The 24,900-nt window shown below is 58.4% G+C and overlaps 1 protein-coding gene across 1 annotated transcript in view; it reads right to left on the reverse strand.

The window, feature by feature from the left end:
• Positions 1 to 24,377, reverse strand: part of SMO (smoothened, frizzled class receptor) — a 39,121-nt gene extending 14,744 nt beyond the window's left edge. Inside the window, 8 exon segments of the mRNA XM_071734358.1 lie at positions 2,946 to 3,022; positions 3,510 to 3,619; positions 5,975 to 6,116; positions 8,213 to 8,285; positions 9,470 to 9,580; positions 16,547 to 16,647; positions 23,734 to 23,823; positions 24,363 to 24,377. Of these exon segments, the coding sequence (XP_071590459.1) occupies positions 2,946 to 3,022; positions 3,510 to 3,619; positions 5,975 to 6,116; positions 8,213 to 8,285; positions 9,470 to 9,580; positions 16,547 to 16,647; positions 23,734 to 23,823; positions 24,363 to 24,377 (719 nt within the window).
• Positions 24,378 to 24,900: the final 523 nt, after the last annotated feature.

The raw sequence follows: 24,900 nt of genomic DNA on the forward strand, positions 1-24,900 counted from the left end.
TTGGGGAGGGGGATGTTGGGTTTTTTTTTTTTTTTTTTGGGGGGGGGGTTTAGCCCGGGTATGGGGGGGGGGTCCTCCCCCCCTCTCCCCCTCCCCTGGGTATGGTTGGAATGAGGTGAATTTGGTGGAAATGGGGGAGGGGGTGAAAAATGAAAAGGGGGGGGAGCAGGGGGGGTGAAGAGGGAGGGGGGGGTTGGAAAAAAAATAAAGGGGGGGGGGTTTAAAAACTTTAATGAAATAATATCTATAGCTATATCTATATAAATACCCCAGAGATGTACCCTGAGAAATATGGCAAAAAAAAAAAAAAAAAAAAAGGGGGAAAAAAAAAAAGGGAAAAAAAAAAAAAAAAGGAGAAAAAAGAAAAAGGAAAAAAAAAAAAAAAAAAAGGAAATGGCAACAGCAAAAAAAAAAAAAAAAATCCAAAAAAAAAAAGTGTATTTTTGTATTTTAATAAATATTGTTGAAAATTTGTACTGGAGTCTGGGTCTGGGGTCAAAAGGGGGGAGGAGGGGGGGGGCTTTGGGTCTTTTCTGTCCTTTCCCAGCAGGAAAAAAGCTGCCCCTCCCCCCCCCAAAAAAAGGTGGGGAATGGGGGGGGGGGACACAGACCCCCAAAAATGATGGGGGGGGAGGGGGGATTGGGACCCTCCTGGGCAAATCCCATTTTTTAGGGGTTTCTGAAACTATTTCTTAGGGGGGGTTAAAAGTTTAAACTTTTTTTTTTCTATTTTTTTACTTTAAAAAATGTTATTTGGGATTTTTTCCCCTCTATTTTTAATTTTTTTTCCCCATTTATTTAGGGCTTATTTTCAAAATTTTGGGTCTTTTCTTATTTTATTGGGGGTTTTAGTCAAACTTCTAGGGTTATTTTTCCATTTCTCTCTGGGTTTTTTCCATTTTTGGGGATTTTACAGATTTTTTTTCAATTTTTTTGTTGGATTTTTTTTCCTATTTTTCTAGGCTTTTTCCCATCTTTTCTGTTTTATTTTCTATTTGATTCAAGATTTTTTTCAAATTTTCCAGGTTTTTTTTTCCTATTTTATTCAGGTTTCTTTTCAGTTGAGTTTTTTTCCCATTTTTGGGGAGTTTCACAAATCTCCCCCATATTTTACAGAGCTTTTTTCCATTTTTTAAGTTTTTTTGTTTTGTTTAGTTTCAATTTTTTAGGACTTTTTTCATACTTTCAGGTCTTTCATTTCTTGCCCATTTTTGGGCTTTTTTTTAGCTTTTTTTCCCCACTTCTTTCCTATCTTTAAATTTTCCCCCCAGTGTTTCATTTTCTGTTCTTTTTTCTGGGCCCTTTCTCCTATTTTGGGTTTTTTTATTTCCTTATCAATTTTGAAGGAATTTTTTATCATTTTTTAGGCTTTTTCCCCATTTTTTTGAGCTTCCTCTGTTTCTGGGGGGGTGTGGGGGGGCTCCAGGCCCTTTGCCACCCCCCCTGTCCCCAATGTCCCCAACGTTGGGGTTCGGCTCCAGGGGATCCCGGATCAGAATTCGGGGACCCGGGAGGGTGGGGGAGGGACAGGGGAGGGGGAGGGGGCAGCAGCCCCACTGCCACCCCCCCACTGCCACCCCAGCACCAATCCGGAGTCACACCCCATCCCCAGCACCAATTCCAGGACCTTATCCGAGTCACTCCCCATCCCCAGCACCAATCTGGTGTCACACCCCAAACATCAATCCAGTGTCACACCCTGGCACTGATCCGAGTCACTCCCCATCCCCAGCACCATTCTGGTTCACACCTGAGCACCAATCCGGAGTCACACCCCTATCCCTGACACCAATCTGGTGTCACACCCCCAGGCCTGGTACCAATCTGGTGTCTGGCACTGATCCGGAGTCACTCCCCATCCCCAGCACCATCCAGTGTCACACCCCTACCCCTGACACCAATCGGAGTCACACCCAAGCATCAATCCAGTGTCACACCCTGGCACGGATCCAGAGTCACTCCCCATCCCCAGCACCAATCCGGAGTCACACCCCTATCCCTGATACCAATCCGGTGTCACACCCCATCCCCAACAGCAATCGGGTGTCACACCCCCAGCACCAGCATTAATCCGGAGGTCACACCCCATCCCCCAACATCAATCCAGTGTCACACCCCAGCACGGATCCGGAGTCACTCCCCATCCCCAGCACCAATCTGGTTCACACCCCAGCACCAATCCGGTGTCACACCCCAAACATCAATCCAGTGTCACACCCCATCCCCAACCCCAATCCAGTGTCACACCCCAGCACCAGCACCAATCCAGTGTCACACCCTGGCATCAATCCGGTGTCACACCCCAGCACCAATCCGGTGTCACACCCCAGCACCAATCCGGAGTCACTCCCTGGCACTGATCTGGAGTCACTCCCCATCCCCAGCACCATTCTGGTTCACACCTGAGCACCAATCCGGTGTCACACCCCTACCCCTGACATCAATCTGGTGTCACACCTCTACCCCTGACATCAATCTGGTGTTACACCCCAGCACGGATCCAGAGTCACTCCCCATCCCCAGCACCAATCTGGTGTCACACCCAGCACCAGCATTAATCCAGTGTCACACCCCTTTCTCCAGCACCAATCTAATGTCACACCCCAACATCAATCCAGAGTCACACCCCAGCACCAGCACCAATCTGGTGTCACACCCTGGCACCAATCCAGTGTCACACCCCAGCACCATTCTGGTGTCACACCCCAGCACCAATCTGGTGTCACACCCCCATCCCCAGCACCATTCTGGTGTCACACCCCCATCCCTGACACCAATCCGGTGTCACCCCCAGCACTGATCCCGTGTCCCAGTCCCTCCCCCTCTGTCCTCTCCCTGGTGTCCCCCGTGTCCCCAATGTCCCCCATGGCCCCAGTCTCCCTGATGTCCCCAATGTCCCCGATGTCCCAGGTGTCCCCATGTCCCCGGTGTCCCTGATGTCCCACACATCTCCAGTGTCACTGATGTCCTCCATGTCCCCCGTGTCCCCACTGTCCCTGCTGTCTCCGATGTCCCCGATGTCCTGATGTCCCCAGTGTCACTGATGTCCTGTGTCCTCAATGTCCCCAGTGTCTCCCGATGTCCTCACTGTCCCTGATGTCCCCGCTGTCCCCAGTGTCCCCACTGTCCCTGGTGTCCCCCTGATGTCCCTGATGATGTCCCCTGTGTCCCCCATGCCCCCAGTGTCCCCGGTGTCCCTGATGTCCCACACATCCCCAGTGTCCCTGATATCCTCCGTGTCCTCCATGTCCCCAGTGTCCCTGATGTCCCTGATTTCCCCCGTGTCCCCGCTGCCCCCCGCTGTCCCCCCATGTCCCTGGTGTCCCAGTGTCCCTCACGTCCCCCACTGTCCCCATGTTCCCGATGTCCCCGGTGTCCCTCAAGTCCCTGCTGTCCCCAGTGTCCCCACTGTCCCTGGTGTCCCCACTGTCCCCCAGTGTCCCCACTGTCCCCGGTGTCCCCGTGTCCCCAGTGTCCCCAGTTGTCCCCGGTGTCCCCAGTGTCCCCACCTCTCTCTGCAGCACCAGCTCCTTGGTGAAGGTTGTGGCCTCCTCACTGTAGGGTTCCCCCTCCTGCACCCCCCCCGGGAGGTTCCGGGCCCCCCGGGGACACTCGATCCCTGCGGGAGGAAGAGGAGGAGGAGGGGTGAGGGGGGAGGTGACAGCCCTGGGGCCACCTCCCGGGGCCACCGCCCGGGACCTCCCCTCAAATGTCCCGGGGAAGGAGAGGAGCCGGGGGGGACATGGGGAGGGTCCCCAGAGCTGGCACTGCCATGGGGAGGGGGACAGGGAGGGGGCTGGGACACAGCCCTGGGGACATGGGGACAGCAGGGGGGGGGACATGGGGACAGCAGGGGACAGCAGGGATGGGGACATGGGGATGACAGGGATTGGGACATGGGGACAGCACGGGGGGAGACATGGGGACAAATAGGATGGGGACATGGGGACAGCAGGGGGGGACATGGGGACAAATAGGATGGGGACATGGGGACAGCAGGGGGGGACATGGGGACAAATAGGATGGGGACATGGGGACAGTGGGGGGGGACATGGGGAAGGGTCCCTGCTCTGAACCAGTCTGGGGACAGGGATGAGCTCCTGTCCTTGTCCCTGTCCCTGAGGGGAGGAGGAGAAGGATGAAGCTGAGGAGGAGGAGGATGTGGAGGACTTGGGGTCCCTGCACCCCCAGCTCAGCCCTGGGCTCTTTCTGTGTCCCTGTCACCCCAGGGGGACCTCAGGGCTGGCACCTCCTGAGCTCCTGGGGAAGGAACCCGGGGTCCTGGGGGACCATGGGGGTCTCATCAGGGACACCCCCAATTAATGCTCCTGACTTAATGAGCTTGGGGTCATGGAAGGGTTTGGGTTGGAGGGGACCCTTAAAGCTCCTCCAGTCCCAAGGGGGACAATGCAGGGACCCCTCCCCAGCCCAGGGGGCTCCAAACCCACCCAAGGTGTCCATGAAAGCTTCCAGGGATAAGTGGAACCCTAATTAATGCTCCTTGACTTAATGAGCATGGAATCCTGGAAAGGGTTTGGGTTGGAGGGGACCTTAAAGCTCCTCCATTGCCAAGGGGACAATGCAGGGACCCCTCCCCCAGCCCAGGGGGCTCCAAGCCCCATCCAACCCTTCAACCCCTCCAGGGATGGGGCAGCCACAGCTTCTGGGGGCAGCAGGGAGGGGGGGCTGCACCATGGGTGGGGGGAGGTGCCTCGTGGGTGGGGTGATGTCCCCTGTGGGCGTGGGGGGATGTCCCCTGTGGGTGTTGGGATGATGTCCCCATGGGTGGGTGTGTGGGGGTGCATGAGGGGGGGTGATGCCCCCGTGGGTGTGTGTGTGATACCCCCGTGGGGTGTGTAGGATGCCCCTGTGTGTGTGAATCCCCTGTGGTGTGGATCTCGTGTGTGGTGTGTGTGTGTGTTCCCCCGTGGGTGTGGGTGTACCTCCTGTGGGGGTGTGTGTGTCCCCGTGGGTGTGTGTGGATCCCCTGTGTGTGTGTCCCCCTGTGGGTGTGAATCCCCCATGGGTGTGGGTGTGGGGTGTCCCCCCCCTTGTGGGTGTGATGCTCCCCGTGGGTGTGTGTGTACCCCGTGTGGGTGTGTGTGTGTCCCCTGGGTGTGTGTGCATCCCCCCCGTGGGTGTGGATCCCCTGTGGGTGTGGGTGTGCCCCCATGGGTGTGGATGTGTCCCATGGGTGTGTGATGCCCCTCGTGGGTGTTGTGATGCCCTCCCCGTGTGTGTGGATCCCCCACGGGTGTGTGTCCCCCCCTGTGGGTGTGGGTGTGTCGTCGTGGGTGTGTGTGATGCCCCCCGTGGGTGGGTGTCCCCCTGTGGGTGTGTGTGAATCCCCTGTGTGTGTGTCCCTGTGGGTGTGTGATGTCCCCTGTGGGTGTGGGTGCGTGATGCCCGCCTCCCTGTGTGTGGATCCCCCGTGGGTGTGTCCTGTGGGTGTGTGTCCGAGTGTGTGTGTGTCCCTGTGGGTGTGTGAAGTCCCCCGTGTGTGTTTGTCCATCGTGGGGGTGTGTGTGTGCCCCTGTGGGTGTGTCCCCCATGGTGTGTGATGCCACCTGTGTGTGATGTCCCCCGTGTGTGGGTGTGTCCCCCATGTGTCCCCCTGTGGGTGTGTCCCCATGTGTGTGTCCTGTGGGTGTGTCCCTCGTGGGTGTGTCCTGTGAGTGTGTCCCCCCATGTGTGTGTCCTGTGAGTGTGTCCCCCTGTGGGTGTGTGTGTCCCCCGTGGGTGTGTCCCCGTATGTGTCCCCCGTGTGTGTGTCCCCTCTGTGGGTGTGTCCCCTGTGGGTGTGTGTCCCCCGTGGGTGTGTCCCCCGTGGGTGTGTGTGTCCCCCGTGTGTGTGTCCCCTCTGTGGGTGTGTCCCCTGTGGGTGTGTGTCCCCCGTGTGTGTGTCCCCCGTGTGTGTGTCCCCCGTGTGGGTGTGTCCCCCCTGTGGGTGTCCCCCCCGTGGGTGTGTGCCCACCTGCCAGCAGGAAGGTGACCAGACAGGTGTCCTTGGGCAGGAAGAGCTTGAGCCGGGCCCCACTGAACACGAACTCCACGAGGGCCTCGGAGCGTCCCGCGCGCTGCAGGAAGGGCAGGAACTGCTTCGCCTTCTGGGTGTCCTGGGGGGGACAACGGGGACAGGGGGGTCACCGCCCTGCAAGGACACCCCAGCAGCAGCACCCACCCTGCCCCTGGGGGTGGGGAGGCCTGGAGACAAATGTCCCCATCCCTGTCCCCATCCCTGTCCCCATGGAGTCAGTCCCATCCCTGTCCCCATCCCTGTCCCTATCCGTGGCTGATCCCTGCCACCACTGTCCCTAATTCTGTCCCCAATGTCCCCATCCCCATCCCCAGTGTCCCCATCCCTGTCCTTATCCCTGTCCCTATCCCTGTCCCTATCCCCGTCCCCACTGTCCCCATCCCTGTCCCCAGTGTCCCCATCCTTGTCCCCATTTCTGTCCCCATCCCTGTCCCTATCCCTGCCCCATCCCTGTCCGCACTGTCCCCATCCCTGTCCCCATCCCTGTCCCCATCCCTGTCCCCACCCCTGTCCCCACCCCTGTCCCCATCCCTGTCCCTATCCCTGTCCCCATGGAGCCAGTCCCATCCCTGTCCCCAACTCTGCCCCCACTGTCCCCATCCCTGTCCCCATGGAGCTGGCCTTGTCCCTGTCCCCATCCTTCCAAACTCCACCACCTTTCCCCAGTGCCACTCTCCAGGTCCATCCCCAGCCCAGCAGAGGTGTCACATCCCTGGGTGTCACATCCCTGGGTGTCACATCCCTGGGGTGTCACATCCCCGGGGTGTCACATCCCTGGGGTGTCACATCCCTGGGGTGTCACATCTCTGGGGTGTCACATCCCTGGGGTGTCACATCCCTGGGTGTCACATCTCTGGGTGTCACATCTCTGGGGTGTCACATCCCTGGGTGTCACATCTCTGGGGTGTCACATCTCTGGGGTGTCACATCCCTGGGGTGTCACATCCCTGGGTGTCACATCCCTGGGGTGTCACATCTCTGGGGTGTCACATCCCTGGGTGTCACATCCCTGGGGTGTCACATCCCTGGGTGTCACATCCCTGGGTGTCACATCTCTGGGGTGTCACATCTCTGGGGTGTCACATCCCTGGGGTGTCACATCCCTGGGTGTCACATCCCTGGGTGTCACATCTCTGGGGTGTCACATCCCTGGGGTGTCACATCCCCTTCTGGGCTGGTGGGAACAGTGAGGGGGGACAGAGGGGACAACTTGGGGACAAGGACATGGGGATGGTGGCAGCACAGCCCTGGGTGAGGGGGGGACAGAAGCCACCTCATGGGGTACACGGGGGTGGCACCGAGGGTCCTGTGCCCACCCTGTCCCCAGGACTTGTCACCAGGATGTGTCACCAGGACTTGTAAGGGTCCTGTGCCCTCCCTGTCCCCAGGACTTGTCACCAGGATGTGTCACCAGGACTTGTCCCCAGGACTTGTCACCAGGACTTCCCATGGTGGCACCGAGGGTCCTGTGCCCTCCCTGTCCCCAGGATCAGGACGTGTCACCAGGATGTGTCACCAGGATGTGTCACCAGGACGTGTCACCAGGACTGGGGACAGTGGGAAGTGCAGCACCCCAGGACACAGCCCGGGTGGGGACAGGGATGTCCCAGTGTCACCAGCCTGGGATCCATGGGGACAGCTCCAGCCCTTCCCCCCCCCACTGCCCCACGGCCTCAGCTCCACAGCTCCAGGGCTTTGGGATCAGCCCCTCCAGGGATGGGAATCCAACCTCACCCCATGGATCCAACCTCTCCGGGTCCCTCATGGATCCAGGTCCCTGATCCCATGGATCCAGGTCCCTGATCCCATGGATCCCATGGATCCAACCCATCCAGATCCCTCTGCAGAACCTCACCCCATGGCTCCAGCTTGGCCATGGATCTGATCCCTGATCCCAAGGCTCCATCCCTGACCCCATGGATCCAATCCCTGACCCCATGGCTCCATCCCTGACCCCATGGCTCCATCTCTGACCCCATGGCTCCATCTCTGACCCCATGGCTCCATTCCTCACCCCATGGCTCCATCCCTGATCCCATGGCTCTGATTCCTGATCCCATGAATCCAATCCCTGATCCCAGAGCCCCATCCCTGATCCCAAGGCCCCATCCCTGATCCCACAGCCCCATCCCTGATCCCAGGGCCCCTGGGACCCCTTCCCCAGGACTCCCTTACCCCGGAGATGTCAGCCACCCTGTGGATGGGCACCTCCTTCCTGCTGTGCAGCCCCTTCCCGTTCTTGATGGCCCTGAAAGGGAGGGGACAGCGGGAATGTGACACCGGGAATGTGTCACCTCCCAGGGACAGCGGGAGAGGGAGGGCAGGGGGGGGGGGTGGGATGGGGTGGGATGGATTGGGATGGGCTGGAATGGATTGGGATGGGTTGGGATGGATTGGGATGGATTGGGATGAATTGGGATGAATTGGGAAGGGTGGGGATGGAGTGGGATGGGTTGGGATGCACTGGAATGGGTGGCGATGGGCTGGGAAGGGTGGGGATGGGATGGGTTGGGATGCATTGGGATGGGTGGGTATGGATTGGGAAGGGTGGGGATGGATTAGGAAGGGTGGGATGGGGTGGGATGGGTTGGGATGGGATGGGATGGGATAGGTGGGGATGGATTGGGATGGATTGGGAATGGTGGGATGGGGTGGGAAGGGTCAGGATGAACTGGGATGGATTGGGATGGATTGGGAAGGGTGGGGATGGATTGGGAAGGGTCAGGATGGGATGGGATGGGATGGGTTGGGATGGGGATGGATTGGGATGGGATGGGATGGGATAGGATGGGATAGATTGGGATGGGTGGGGATGGGATGGAATGGGATGGGATGGGAAGGGTCAGGATGGCGTGGGAAGGGTGGGGATAGGTCAGGATACATTGGGATGGGTGGGGATGCATTGGGATGGATTGGGAAGGGTGGGGATAGATTGGGATGGACTGGGATGGGGATGGGTGGAATGGGTTGGGATGGATTGGGATGGGTTGTGAAGGGTGGGGATGGGTCAGGATACATTGGGATGCATTGGGATGGGATGGGTTGGGATGGGATGGGAAGGGTGGGATGGATTGGGAAGGGTGGGGATGGAATCGGATGGGGTGGGGTTGGATTGGGATGGATTGGGAAGGGTGGGATGGATTCGGATAGGTTGGGATGGATTGGGATGGGTGGGATGGGGTGGGATGCACTGGGATGGATTGGGATGGAATGGGATAGGATGGGATGGGATGGGATGGGAAGGGTTGGGATGGGTTGGGATGGGAAGGGTTGGGAAGGGTTGGGATAGGATGGGATGGGATGGGATGAGAAGGGTTGGGATGGGTTTGGATGGACTGGAATGGGATGGGAAGGGTGGGGATGGATTGGGATGGGTTGGGATGGACTGGGATGGACTGGGATGGACTGGGCAGGTCCCATGGCAGCACTGACCGTGCCTCAGCTGCCAGGAGCTCGTCGTAGTGGGAGCTCCTCTGGTCATCGTCCTGCCGGTACCGGATGACGGTGGCCAGGCCCTTGCTGACCAGAGCCTCAGCGATGTTGCTGCAGGGGAGAGCCCCGGGGCAGGGTTTGGGCCTTTAGGGCATTTCCCCTCCTGCCCTACAAACCACCCCGGGCAGCGCCCACAGGGAGGGACCCTGAGCCCTGAGCACCCGGGGCTGAGCCCACCAAACCGGGGGGGAAATTCCCTGTCCGGGGGTTCCTGGAGCAGGAACTGGAATGGCAGAGAGCCCCGGGGAGTGGGGTTCCCCTTGGTTCCAGCTCAGGGAGCCTCATGGGGTCCCCCCACACCGCGGAGTTTCCCCAGCTCCTCCCCCCAGGGACTGCCCGAGGTTTTGGGGCCATTAAAGCATCCCCGACCCCAAGGGACTGAGCTTGGGGAGAGAAGGGAAGAAAAAAAGAAAAATCTTTTGGGGTCTGAGGCCCCACAGCCACCTCCTCCCCGACACCTCAGATGGGTTTGGAGCCCCCTGGGCTGGGGGAGCACCCAGTGGGTGGCACTGGGTGGGATTTAAGGTCCCTCCCAACCCAAACCCATCCCAGGATTTGGTGATTCCTTCATCTCACAACTCAGGGGAACTTCTGTCCACAGAGAGCCTGGGACACCCCAACTCCAGCTCTGACAGCAGCACCCCCAAACCTCTCTGATCACCCCAAACCCCTCTGTTCACCCCAAACCTCTCTGATCACCCCAAACCCCTCTCCTCACCCCCAAACCCCCCTGATCACCCAACCCCCCTGATCACCCAAACCCCTCTGATCACCCCAAACCCCCCTGATCACCCCCAAACCCCTCTGACCACCCCAAATCCCTCTGATCACCCCAAACCCCTCTGATCACCCCAAACCTCTCTGATCACCCCAAAACCCCTCTCCTCCATCCCCCCCAGCTCTCTGAATCCTTCACCTTTCCCTTCCCATTTTGGGTTTGTTTTTGTTTTTTTCTTAACCCTTTCTGGGGAGGGGTCCCTGGGGGGCTGTGGGGTCCCTGGGGGGGTGTGGGGTCCCTTGGGGGCTGTGGGGTCCCTGGGGGCCTGTGGGGTCCCTGGGGGGGTGTGGGGGCTCAGGGTGGGTGGGGGGGTTGGTTGCCCCCAGGGGATGGGATGGGATGGGATGGGGTGGGATGGGATGGGGTGGGATGGGATGGGGTGGGATGGGGTGGGATGGGGGGGGTTTGGCTGCTGGGAACAAATTCCTCACTGATGCCTCTGGAATTCCCCTCCAGTTACCCAGGCAGAGAATTCCCCCTTTTTAGATAAATTAAAAATAAATCTTAAAAAGGGAATTCTCCCTAGCACGGGGCTTGCTCCTGTCTGCACCCAAAAAAAAAAAAAAAAAAAAAAAAAAATTATAAAAAAAAAATAAATCCAAGGAGCATCTTTTGGAGAAAGGGGGAGAGGGGGGGAAGGGCTGAAGCATCAGCAGGAGCTGAAAATAGGTTCTGGTGGCCTCGGAGCAGGGACAGGGGGGCTGGAAAAGGAGAGAGGATTAAAAAATAAAATAAAAAAAAAAAAAGAGAATTCTGAGGGTTGGGAAGGGAGGAAGAGGGCTGGAGCAGGAGGCAGCTGCAGAGGTAGAGCTCCAAATGCCAAAGAGCCAGGAATAAGAATTCCCAGTTATTTTGGGAAGGAACAGGAGGCCCCGGGGGGGGGTTTGGGGGCTGAGGGGGAGGTGAGAGTAGGGTTGGTGACACCCGGGGTGTCCCAGCAGCTCCCAGGATGTCACCCCAGGGTCAGGGTGGGGGTGAGGGAAGGTTCTCGGGGTTGGGGTCCTCAGGGGGGGTGGGTTTGATGTCACCCCCTGGCCGAGGGGATGAGGGGACAGCCCCCCCTGCCATGCGAGGGGGGAGCTGGGGGTGAGAGGCTGCAGCACCCCAAAAAGGGGGGGGATGGGGAGGGGGCTGGGAGGTGCAGGGGGTGGGGGACACAAACGGTCCCAACTGTCCCCACATGTCACCAGGAACCTCCTGCCCACGGGGGACCTGAGTGATGCACCCAGAAACGTCCCCTCTGTCCCACCCCCCACTTGGGGACCTGCTGAGTGTCCCCAGCCTGAGCCACCCCGGGGACAGACCCTGAGTGACAAAGCCACCAGGTCCTGGGATGGCCTGGGACACCCCTCAGTGTCCCCGTGTCCCCAACCTGGGGGGCCTTGGCCCTGGGGGGATTCCCAGCTCATCATGGGAAGCCCAAATGGATCCAGGCTGGGGGGTCCCATCCCATCAGCCCCCCCAGTTTGCAGTCCCCCAGCCCAGTTGTGACCAGTCCCAGCCCAGCTGAATCCCAGTTGCATCCCAGTCCCAACTCCATCTCATCCACAGCCCACTCCCATCCCAGCTGCATCCAAATCCCTACCTCAGTAAAATCCCACTCCCCATCCCATCCACATCCCACTCCCCACCCATCACATCCCATCCACATCCCACTCCCACACCAGTTGAATCCCAACTGCATCCCAGTCTCATCCCACTTCCCACCTCACTCACATTCCATCTGCATCCCAGTCTCCATCCCAATTGCATCCCAGAACCCATCCCACTCACATCCCAGCTGCATCCTAGGGCCCATCCCATCCACATCCCACTCCCCATCCCAGCTGCATCCCATTCCCATCCCATTCCAATCCTAACACCATCCCACTCCCTGACTCAGCCACATTCCATCTGCATCCTGTTCCCATCCCATTCCCCATCCCATGCACATCCCACTCCCCATCCCAATCCCATCCCTCTCCCCACCCCACTCAGGGGGCAGCATCCCATGGAGGTGCTGATGGGAATTCCTTTGGGATTTTTTGGGTCCTTCAACCTCCTGGTGCACCCAGGCTGCTGGGAGCCCCCCAGTCCCAGAGCTTCCCCAGCACTGGGGAGCACGGGAGGCACAAAAGGTCCTGAGGAGCCACCCCTGCCCCACACCTGAGCCCATCCAGCACATTCCTGACCCCAGGAATGATGGGACCAGGGGGACACCATGGGATGGGTTGGGCTTGGAAGGGGCTCCCCCAGGGCCCCCCCAGACCCCTCCCCCAGCCCAGGGGGCTCCAAACCCACCCAAGGTGTCCATGAAAGCTTCCAGGGATGAGGGAACCCTAATTAATGCTCCTTGACTTAATGAGCATGGAATCCTGGAAGGGTTTGGGTTGGAGGGGACCTTAAAGCTCCTCCAGTCCCAAGGGGACAATGCAGGGACCCCTCCCCCAGCCCAGGGGGCTCCAAGCCCCATCCAACCTTCAACCCCTCCAGGGATGGGGCAGCCACAGCTTCTGGGGGCAACCTGGGCACCCAGGGGCTCAGCACCCTCACCCCAAACAATTTCTCCCTCCCTCCCTCCCTGCCCAAGAAACAGAATCCTGGAATGGTTTGGGTTGGAAGAGAACTGAAAGCTCAGCTCATTCCAACCCCCCTGCCATGGGCAGGGACACCTCCCTCCCAGATTGCTCCAAGCCCCATCCAACCTGGCTTTGAACACTGCCAGGGATGGGGCAGAGACTCTTTTCCTGGGCAACCTGGTTCTAAAGCTCAGCACCCTCACCCCAAACAATTTCTCCCTCCCTCCCTCCCTCCCTCCCTCCCTCCCTCCCTCCCTCCCTCCCTTCCTCCCTCCCTCCCCAAGATCTCCTCTCCATCTCCCCTCTCCCAGCTGCAAACCCTTCCCCCTCGGAGGGTCCCATCCCTCCAGGCCCTTGTCCCAAGTCCCCATGGACCATGTCAGGGATGCAGGCAGGGATAGGGGCAGGGATAGGGGCAGGGATAGGGGCAGGGATAGGGGCAGGGGCAGCATCCCACTGCCTGTCCCGTCCCCATCCCGGGCAGGGGGCTGCAGGACCCCCCCTGTCTGTCCCCATCCCGGGCAGGAGCAGGGAGCAGCAGGTTCCAGGCAGGAACATCCCTGCCTGCAGTGTCCCCACGTGCCCTGCCTGCCAAGCAGCTCCAGCCCTGCCCAGATGCCAGCAGCACAATCCAGGCTTTCATCCCAGAGCCATCCCCCAGGATACAAACCCTGCTCTGTTACACCCAGGCTGGGGACAGCCTGGAGACAGGGATGAGGGGGTGCAGAGGGATCTGGACAGGATGGATCCATGGGGTGAGGGATTGGGGCAGGATGGATCCATGGGATGAGGAGTCCGGACAGGCTGGATCCATGGGATGAGGGATTGGGGCAGGATGGATCCATGGGGTGAGGGGTATGGACAGGCTGGATCTATGGGATGAGGGATTGGGACAGGCTGGATCCATGGGATGAGGAGTCTGGACAGGATGGATCCATGGGATGAGGGATTGGGGCAGTATGGAACCATGGGGTGAGGGGTATGGACAGGATGCAGGGGGTGAGGGACTGGGGGAGGATGGAGCCATGGGGTGAGGGATTGGGGCAGGTTGGGGCCCTGGGGTGAGGGATTGGGGCAGGTTGGGTCCCTGGGGCTCCCCCAAACCCCATCCCAGGGGTTGCTGAGGTCAGGGCTGCTCCTGATTACAGCAATGAAGTCACCGGGAGCAGCGGCCCCAAAACTGCCACGGGGATTTGGGATGTGACTGGGGAGCTGCTGGGAAGCAATTTGGAGCTGGGAGACACTAAGAGCAGGAGGCAGAGCTGAGCCAGAGGCTGCTGAGCTGGAAAATCTCAGCATTAAAGCTCATCAAGTTCAAGGGAGCCAAAGGGCAGTGAGGTCCTGCCTGGGGTGGGGGCAACCCCAGGAGAAATCCAGAAGGGACGGAGAGCAGCACTGGGGAGAAGGACTTGGGGTGTGGGGGGAGGAGAAGCTCAGCAGGAGCCCCCAAAGCCCCCGTGTGCTGGGATGTCACCTGCAGGGCAGGGAGGGGATTGTCCCCTCTGCTCTGCTCTGCTCTGGGGAGCCCCCCCTGGGGTAAAGCTGTGTCCAGCTCTGGGGTCCCCAGCAGCAGAAGGACACGGAGCTGTTGGAGCCAGTGCAGAGGAGGCCCTGGAGCTGCTGGGAGGGCTGGAGCAGCTCTGCTCTGGAGCCAGGCTGAGAGAGTTGGGGGTGTTGAGGCTGGAGAAGAGAAGGATCCCATGGGGAGACCTTAGAGCACCTTCCAGTGCCTGAAGGGGCTCCAGGAAAGCTGGGGAGGGACTTGGGACAAGGGCCTGGAGGGATGGGACCCTGCGAGGGGGAAGGGTTTGCAGCTGGGAGAGGGGAGATGGAGAGGAGATCTTGGGCAGGGAGGGAGAAATTGTTTGGGGTGAGGGTGCTGAGCCCCTGGGTGCCCAGGTTGCCCAAGGAAGCTGTGGCTGCCCCATCCCTGGAGGGGTTGAAGGTTGGATGGGGCTTGGAGCCCCCTGGGCTGGGGGAGGGGTCCCTGCATTGTCCCCTTGGCACTGGAGGAGCTTTAAGGTCCCTTCCAACCCAAACCCTTCCAGGATTCCATGCTCATTAACTCAAGGAGCATTAATTAGGGTTCCCTCATCCCTGGAAGCTTTCATGGACACCTTGGATGGGTTTGGAGACCCCTGGGCTGGGGGAGGGGTCTGGGGGGCACTGGGTGGGATTTAGGGTCCCTCCCACCCAACCCTTTCCATCACTCCAGGACTCTGAGGCTCAGCCCACCCTGGGTGACACCAGGAATGTCCCCATCACCCCGGGGGGGGGACAGGGACAGGGGGGGTGTCAGGGAGCTGCAGGGCCCCTCACCCCCCCCCTGCTCCTGCCAGCTCCTGGCAGCTTTTCCCAGCCCCGGGGTGCAGGGGGGGGAGCAGCAGTGGTTTGGGTGCTGTCCAAGAGAGCTCCTGCGGGGATGGGGAAAGAAAAGGAGCAGAAACAGAGGAAAAGCAAACAAAAAAAAGCAGAAGAAAAACCAAAAACAGAACAAAAAAACCCAAAACCAGAAACAAAAAAAGCCCCAACCCCCCCCCCCCCCCAAGCCCAGCCCAGAGCCCGGGTGCTGAGAGCTCCTCCCTGCTCAGCTCCAGGAGGAGCCCAGCACCCAATGTCCCCAATCCTGCCCCGGGCGTGGAAACTGGGGACAGGGCTGGCCAAGGGGGGGTGTCCCTTGGGAAAGGACAGGGACATCAGGGACACACAGGGGACAAACAGCTCCTCCAGAGCCACCAGGCTCTGGGCTTTTAAGTCACCCCTGTGTCCCTGTGTCACCCCTGTGTCCCTCTCTGTCATCTCTGTGTCCCCTCATGTGTCCCCCTGTGTCCCCCTCTATGTCCTCCTGTGTCACCCCTGTGTCGCTCTGTGTCATCTCTGTGTCTCCCTCCATGTCCTCTTGTGTCACCCCCATGTCACACTGTGTGGTTTTAAGTCACCCCCATGTCCCTCCATGTCTTCCTGTGTCACCCCCGTGTCCCTCTGTGTCATCTCTGTGTCCCCCTCCGTGTCCCTGTGTCACCCCTGTGTCCCTCTGTGTCATCTCTGTGTCCCCTCATGTTTCATCCCCATGTCCCTTCATGCCCCACTATGTCACCCCTGTGTCCCTCCATGTCCCCCTGTGTCACCCCTGTGTGGCATCCTGGGGGTGGTGGCACCATGGGGGTGATGGCACCAGGGGGGTGATAGCACCATGGGGGTGGTGGCACCATGGGGGTGATGGCACCAGGGGGGTGGTGGCACCATGGGGGTGGTGGCACCATGGAGGTGGTGGCACCATGGAGGTGATGGCACCATGGGGGTGGTGTCACCATGGAGGTGGTGGCATCCTGGGGGTGGCGGCACCATGGGGGTGATGGCACCATGGGGGTGGTGGCACCATGGAGGTGGTGGCATCCTGGGGGTGGTGGCACCATGGAGGTGGTGGCATCCTGGGGGTGGTGGCACCATGGAGGTGGTGGCATCCTGGGGGTGGCGGCACCATGGGGGTGATGGCACCATGGGGGTGGTGGCACCATGGGGGTGGCAGCACCAGGGGGGTGGTGGCATCCCAAGGGTGGTGGCATCCCGGGGGTGTGGGGGTTCCTCTGGTCTGGAAGGCTGGGTGTCGGGGTGCTGGTTTCTGGGAGCAGAGGTGGTGTGGTCAGCAGGGGGTGGCAGCTGTGTCCCCGTGTCACTCACATGCCCCCGATGCAGACGGTGGCACACGTGCGCTCCGGGAAGGCGGGGACGGTGTCGGTGGCACTGCTGGCAGCACGGATGTAATCCACGGTGACACTGACCTGAGTGGGCAGCAGAGAGGCACCGGGGTCAGGCACGGGGGGCACAGGCACCCGGGGACATGGGGGCACCCGCCCGGGGGGGACACAGGAGGACGTGAAGGGGACATAAGGGGACGGAGAAGGACATGGAGGTGGCAGAGGGGACGTGGAGGAACATGGGGGGGACATGGGGGGGACATTTGGTGATAAAAACACACAGGGGGACCTGGAGGGTGACACAGGAGGACCTGAAGGGGGACAGAAGGGGACAAAGAGGGACATGGAGGTGGCAGAGGGGACATGGACAGACAAGGACGGGCACAGGAGGATGTGGAAGGGGGACATAAGGGGACAAAGAGGGACATGGGGGTGACAGAGGGGACATGTGGGTGACACAGCGGGGACATGTAGGGACACGGGGGGGACATGGGGGTGACTTAAAAACACACAGGGGGACATGGGGAGGACACAGGAGGACGTGAAGGGGGACATAAGGGGACAAAGAGGGACATGGAGGTGGCAGAGGGGACATGGAGGGACATAGGGGGGACATGGGGGGACACAGGAGGACGTGAAGGGGACATAAGGGGACAAAGAGGGACATGGGGGTGACAGAGGGGACATGGAGGGACATGGGGGGGACACAGGAGGATGTGAAGGGGACATAAGGGGACAAAGAGGGACATGGGGGATGACACAGGGGGGACATGGAGGGACATGGAGGTGACAGAGGGGGACATGGGGGTGACTTAGAAACCCACAGGGGGCCATGAGGAGACACAAAGGGACATGGATGGGCATGGGAGTGACATGGGGTGACACAGGAGTGACACAGGGGGGACAGAGGGGGACACGAGGGTGGCATGGGGGGGACACAGGGGTGACACCTGGGGACACCAAAGGCCACAGAGTGACACAGGGGGACACAGGGGTGAGACGAGGAGATACAGAAGGACATAGGGGTGACAAGAGGGTGACATGGGGGGACACAGAGGGGGACGTGGGGGCTCCCCCCTCCCTGTGCCAGGGTAGCAGTGCTGTTTGTCACCCCCCTGGCAGCCCCAGCAGGGCCACCAGCCCAGGACCAGCTGAGACCCCAGCAGGAGGGGACATGAAACCAGGAGCTGCCACCTCAGGGGGACCTCAGGGGTGTCCTGGCTGGGAAGGGGAATCATGGGGTGAGGGAGGGGCTGGGGGGACCCTAAAGCTCCTCTGATCCCACCCCTGATGTGACCCCAAGGAACATTTCCCCAGCACCACGGCCCCAGTGATGAAGTCCCCAAGATGGGGACCTCACCCTGTGGTCCCTGGCACAATGTCCCCAGCACCCTGGTCCCAAGGATGTGGCCCCAGAGCATGGTCCCTGGGATAAGGTCCCCAACTCAAGGTCCCCAAATCATGGTCCCTGGGATAAGGTCCCCAACTCAAGGTCCCTGGGATAAGGTCCCCAACTCAAGGTCCCTGCCACACTGTCCCCAGCACCCTGGTCCCACAGGGATGTGGCTCCTGGCTGCTGGGCCCCTTCCCTTCCACCTCCTGGTGCCACCCCATGACCTCTGGTGCCTTGGCTGCTGGGGTGAGGTGACCCAGGGGACACAGAGGGGACACAGAGGGGACACAGAGGGGACACAGAGGGAACACAGAGGGAACACAGAGGGGACACAGAGGACACAGAGGGGACATAGAAGGGACACAGAGGTGACCCAGGGGACACAGAGGGGACACAGAGGGGACACAGGGGACACAGAGGGGGCACAGAGGGGACACAGGGGACACAGGGGACACAGAGGGGACACAGAGGGGACACAGAGGGAACACAGAGGGGACACAGAGGGGACACAGAGGGAACACAGAGGGGACACAGAGGGGACACAGAGGACACAGAGGGGACACAGAAGGGACAGAGAGGTGACCCAGGGGACACAGAGGGGACACAGGGGGCACAGAGTGGACACAGAGGGGACACAGAGGACACAGAGGGGACACAGAGGGGACACAGAGGGGACACAGAGTGACCAAGGGGGGGAAGCTCCAGGCACCCATTTGCCACCTCTCCTCCCCCTCTCTGCTCCCTCCTGAGCTGCAGCACAGGGGATGCTCTCAGCTCCCCCCTCCCTGCCAGCTCTGGGGCTACTGAGCCCCCTTGGCCGGTGGCCCCGAGCTGAGTGAGCCCTTCCTGGCTGATCCCAGCCCCTGGAATCCAGGGAACAGCTCCAGGCTGGGATTGACCTTGCTGGGGCTGAGCTTGGCAAAAAAAAACCCTCCAGGGTTGCAGGCCTGGAAGTGCCCACGTGAGGAAACCTCGGGGAAGGAGGAGGAGGAGGAGGAGGAGGAGGAGGGGAAACTGCAGCGGATGCAGAGGCAGAAAAAAAGTGAAAATAAACCCAAGGCAAGGCAGCCCTGAATTGCTGATCCCAGCCCAGGAGGAGCCAGGGCTGCTCCTCTCCTGCTGCCTCCCTGCAGGGGCTGAGCTCAGAGCTTTGGGGGGCTCTGTGCCCCCCTCCTGCTCCTCTGCACTGGGAGCTGACACCAGGGGTGGGAGAAAAGCTCATCCCAGGCTGGGCACTGGGGAGAGCACTCAGCTGGCCAGGAGGCTTCCAGCAACAAGAAAAAAAATAAAAAATAAATATTAAAAAAGAAACAAACAAACAAACAAAAGAAACAAAACTGAACCCCCCCCTCCCTGCTCAGCTCCAGCCCCCCCAGACCCCTGGGAAGTTGGGAGCCAGGAGCAGGGGGGGTGATGGCTCCAGCACATGGGGACAACTTCCCCAGGGGCTGGGGGGGGGATTTGGGGAACCCACATCCCAAACCCCCACCCCAGGGACTGCTGGAAGGGGTGGGGGAAGACACAGCCACTGTCCCCATCCCATGTCCCCATCCCATGTCCCCATCCAATGTCCTCAGCTCCAGAAATGGGGATCTCCCAAAGAAAAAGGGGTCCAGCCCTGGGGTCCCCATCAGCAGAAGGACCCAGAGCTGTTGTTAAATCCCCCCCAGCTCCCCCCCTGCCATGGGCAGGGACCCCTCCCCCAGCCCAGGGGGCTCCAAGCCCCATCCAACCTTCAACCCCTCCAGGGATGGGGCAGCCACAGCTTCTGGGGGCACCCTGGGCACCCAGGGGCTCAGCACCCTCAAAATAAAGAATTTCTCCCCAAGATCTCCTCTCCATCTCCCCTCTCCCAGCTGGAAACCCTTCCCCCTCATCCCATCCCTCCAGGCCCTGGGGTCACCCTTTGTCCCCACCTCTCAGCATCCCCAGGGACCTTCCCAGCTCCTTTGGTGGCACCAAACTCAGCTCAGGTCCCCACCAGGGGTGCTGGGGCAGCCTGGGGATCACCCCCAAAATAATTCCACCATCAAGGAAGGGACCAAGTCACTCCTGCACCTGGGGGACATTTATTCCCTGAGCTCTCTCATGACACCTCCTTCCATCCCAGTGATTTCAGCCTCTCCAGAAAATCAGAGGAAAGGGTCAGGAGCCCCCAGATAGACTCAGTTCAAGGGAATAATTAAAAAAAAAAAATAATAACAATAATAATAATAATATTGTGCATATTATAAATACATCAATATGAGAATACTGCAGAAAAAAGCTGCTTTAAGAGTGGTGCCAGCCCTGGGCAGTGTCTGCACCAATGCACCCATCCCTGTCCCCTCCCCATGGAGATTTCCCATCCCCATCCTCATCCCCAACCCTAATCCATCCCCATCCTGTCCCAAATCCCACCCCAAATGCCACCAAAAGCTTCAGGAATGTGCAGCCAGGAGGTGGGGGCAGCCCAGTGGGAGCTGGGGGAGGAGTGAAGGGAAAGAAATCCCTGTGAAAGGGAAAAGCTGGGGAAAAAAAAAAAAAAAAAGAGGTGGGGAATAAAAAAAAAATAAATCCATGAAAATTGGGATTTGGAAACTTGCCTCTGGGTGGATGAAAGGGCAGGGGAGGAAATGTGGGCTGCAGCCTGGGCTGAGCTCACCAGGAGCTGCACACTGAAAAGCAGCCCAGAAAAAGCCTGTCCTGGGCTGCAGCCACGTGGGGAGGGGGCCTGGGGTGGGCAGGGGGCCCTGGGACACAGAGGGGGCTGCAGAGTGGGGAGGGGTCAGGGAGAGCTCCCCAAAACTGCCAGGGATCCTGGAATGGGCAGGAGTATCCAGAACAGCCAGGGGACCCCAGAATGTCCAGGGGTCCCCAAAACAGCCAGGGGGTCCTGGAACAGGGATGGGCAGGGGGCCCCAAAACAGATGGGGGTCTCTGGAATGGGCAAGGGGTCCCCAGAATGAGCAGGGGTCCCCGGAATGGGCAGAGGTCCCCAAATAGCCAGGGGGTCCTGGAACAGGACTGGGCAGGGGGCCCCAAAACAGATGGGGGTCTCTGGAATGAGCAGGGGTCCCCAAAACAGCCAGGGGTCCCCAGAATGAGCAGGGGTCCCCAAAACAGCCAGGGGTCCCCAAAACAGCCAGGGGTCCCCAGAATGTCCAGGGGTCCCCAAAACAGCCAGGGGGTCCTGGAACAGGGATGGGCAGGGGGGCCCAAAACAGATGGGGGTCTCTGGAATGGGCAAGAGGTCCCCAAAACAGCCAGGGGTCCCCAGAATGGGCAGGGGTCCCCAGAATGGGCAGGGGTCCCCAAATAGGCAGAGGTCTCTTAAACAGGCAGGGGGTCCTAGAACAGGACTGGGCAGGGGTCCCCAAAAGAGATGGGGGTCTCTGGAATGGGCAGGGGTCCCCAGAATGAGCAGGGGTCCCCATCCCAGCCCTGCACCCATGCCCGGAGCCTCCTGGGTGCCCTCTCACCCCATTTGATCTCTCTTCCTGCCAGCCCGGGCATGAAAAGTGTATTAAAAAAAAAAAAAATTATAAAAAATTGCAATAAAAGAAGGGAAAAGCCCAAGGGATGTTGGCAGGGAGGCTGCTGCCCAGAGCCAGGGGGGGAGGTGGGGGGAGCCACCCCGTGCCAGGCTGTCAGATCCCATCAGGACAGGGCTCCAACCTCCAGGGATGCTTTTGATCATTAACAGGAAGGAGTTTTTATTATTATTATTATTATTATTATTATTATTATTATTATTATTATTATTATTATTTACGATTTTTCTTTTTTCTTTCCTCCATCAAATTAATCTGAAGTGAAAAACGTGGAGCTGAGAAAGGGGATGCTTTGCAAGCAAATCAAACATCAAAGGGGAGGGGGAAGGAGGCTCCGGGCAGGAGCCTGGGAGGGGGGGAAGGACCCTGAAATACAGAAAAATGGATTTTTGGTTCTGTTTCTGGGGTGACTGGAAGGTCCTGAGCAGCACTGGGGGCTGGTGCTGGGAGCCAGGCCAGAGGAGGCCCTGGAGCTGCTGGGAGGGCTGGAGGGGAAGGGAAGAAGAAAAGAGAAGAGAAAAAGAGAAAAAGAAGAGAAAAGAAAGAAGAGAAGAGAAGAGAAGAGAAGAGAAGAGAAGAGAAGAGAAGAGAAGAGAAGAGAAGAGAAGAGAAGAGAAGAGAAGAGAAGAGGAGAAAAAGAGAAAAAAAGAGGAGAAAAAAAGAGAACAAAAAAAAGAGAAAAAGAGAGAAAAAGAGAAAAAAAGAGAAGAGAAAAAGAGAAAAAGAGAAAAAGAAAAAAAGAGAAAAAGAGAAAAAGAAAAGAGAAAAAGAAGAGAAAAAGAGAAAAAGAAAGAGAAGAGAAAAAGAGAAAAAAAAGAGAGAAAAAGAAAAAAAAGAAAAAAGAAAAAAAGAAAAAGAGGAGAAAAAGGGAAAAAGAAGAGAAAAAGAGAAAAAAAGAGAAGAGAAAAAGACAAAAAAAAAGAGAAGAGAAAAAGAAGAGAAAAAGAGAAAAAAGAGAAGAGAAGAGAAGAGAAGAGAAGAGAAGAGAAGAGAAAAAGAGAAAAAGAGAAAAAGAGAAAAAGAAAAAGAGAAAAAGAGGAAAAGAGAAAAAGAGAGAAAGAGAGAAAGAGAGAAGAGAAAAAGAAGAGAAAAAGAGAAAAAAAGAGAAAAGAGAAAAAGAGAAAAAGAAAAAAAGGAAAAAAGAGAAAAAGAGAAAAGAGAAGAAAAAAAGAGAAAAAGAAAAAAAGGAAAAAAGAGAAAAAGAGAAAAAGAAGAGAAAAAGAGAAAAAAAGAAAAAGAGAAAAAAAGAGAAAGAAGAAGAGAAGAGGAGAGGAGAGAAGAGATTTTTGATTTTTTTTCTTGTTGTTTGAGTCTCTAACGAGGCCCCACGCTGGAGAGCTGCAATTAGGAATGGAAATGGCTCTCAATGAGCAGCACTGAGCAGCCTCAGGACGAGGGGAATTGATTTTATTTGACCATTTTATGGGGGCTGGAAAATTGCATCCTGAGCATGTGCTGCAGCAGCTCAGTGCACGTCAGGTTCTTCTTCACCCCCCCAGAACTGCTCTGAGAGCAGCCCAGAAAAATTATGCTGGGGAAACAAAAAAAAAAAACAAAAAAAAAAGGGGGAAAAACAGAAGAAAAGCAGAGGAGGGGAATGGGTGCAGCTCCAGCTTTGGGTGCACCCTGCAGGTCCCTGGGGAGAACCCCAAAGACAGAAAGGTGGGGAGGGACTTGGGACAAGGGCCTGGAGGGATGGGACCCTGCGAGGGGGAAGGGTTTCCAGCTGGGAGAGGGGAGATGGAGAGGAGATCTTGGGCAGGGAGGGAGAAATTGTTTGGGGTGAGGGTGCTGAGCCCCTGGGTGCCCAGGTTGCCCCCAGAAGCTGTGGCTGCCCCATCCCTGGAGGGGTTGAAGGTTGGATGGGGCTTGGAGCCCCCTGGGCTGGGGGAGGGGTCCCTGCATTGTCCCCTTGGGACTGGAGGAGCTTTAAGGTCCCCTCCAACCCAAACCCTTCCAGGATCCCATGCTCATTAAGTCAAGGAGCATTAATTAGGGTTCCCTCATCCCTGGAAGCTTTTGTGGACACCTTGGGTGGGTTTGGAGCCCCCTGGGCTGGGGGAGGGGTCCCTGCCCATGGCAGGGATCTGGATGTCCATGGATCAGCCTTGAGGTGGCTCCAACTCAACCCATTCCATGATTCCCACCAGCACTGGCAGCCCCAGTCCCTGACCCCCCCATCCCCCCCCAGCAGCCCCAGGGATGAGCCAGGAGCTGACCCACCCCCCCATCCCCATTCCCTACCTTCTTCCCGATGAGTTTCTTGCGCAGGAACTCCCGGGCTTCAAACATGTAGGGAATGTCATAGAGGGGCCTCAGCTTCCTGTTCTTGTCCTGCAGAGGGGACAGAGAAGGGACACAGCTCAGGGGGGTCCCAAAAACCTGAGGTTGTTCAGCCTAGAGGAGGCTCCAGGGGGGCCTCAGAGCACCCCCAGTGCCTGAAGGGGCTCCGGGAAAGCTGGGGAGGGATTTTGGGCACGGGGGGTGTGCTGGACTTTGGACACTCTGTGGTTTGTTTTCAGGACCTTCCAGCAGGGGAGGGGAGGATGAGGGAGGAGAAAACCACCCAAACCAACCCAACTTAACCCAACCCAACTTAACCCAACCCAACCCAACTCATTTCAGCTCAAGTCAAGTCAAGTCAAGCCAAGTCAAGTCAACTCGGCTCAACTCAACTCAACTCAACTCGACTCAACCCGACTCAACTCGACTCGACTCAATTCAGCTCAATTAAACCCAACCCAATCCAACCCAACCCAACCCAACCAAATCCAACTCAGCTCAAGTCAACTCAACCAAACTCAACTCAGCCCAACCCAGCCCAACCCTAGGAGCCCCCCAGCCCCCCCAGAGAGGGCCCTCCCTGGACATACTGCTCTCACTGGCATCGTGCCATGGGGAAGGGCCCCCCCGGTGCCCCACCACGTGGGGAGGGATCCAAAAAGAGGGAGATGTGGGAAAAGCAGCAGGAAGTGGAGGAGAGGAACCAAAGGGGAGAGGGAGCTCACGGGGCAGGGGGGCGGCACTGGGCTCCCTGCTCCTCCAGACTGGATGAGGCCTTGGGAAGGGTTTGTTACCTCTTCCCTGCCTCCCCCAGCAGCTCCTGGGAGCTCTTCCCTCCTCCACCCACACAGAGATGGGGGCAGGGATCATAGAATCCTAGAACTGGCTGGGTTGGAAGGGACCTCAGAGCTCATCAAGTCCAACCCTTGATCCACTCCCCCCGTGGTTCCCAGCCCATGGCACTGAGTGCCACATCCAGGCTCTTTGGAAATATCTCCAGGGATGGAGAATCCACCCCTTCCCTGGGCAGCCCATTCCAATGCCTCATCACCCTCCCTGCAAAGAATTCTTTCCTAATATCCAACCTAAACCTCCCCTGGCAGAGCTGAAGCTCTGCCAGGGGAGGTT

Source organism: Heliangelus exortis, chromosome 1, assembly GCF_036169615.1.
Source record: "Heliangelus exortis chromosome 1, bHelExo1.hap1, whole genome shotgun sequence".
NCBI lineage: Eukaryota > Metazoa > Chordata > Aves > Apodiformes > Trochilidae > Heliangelus > Heliangelus exortis.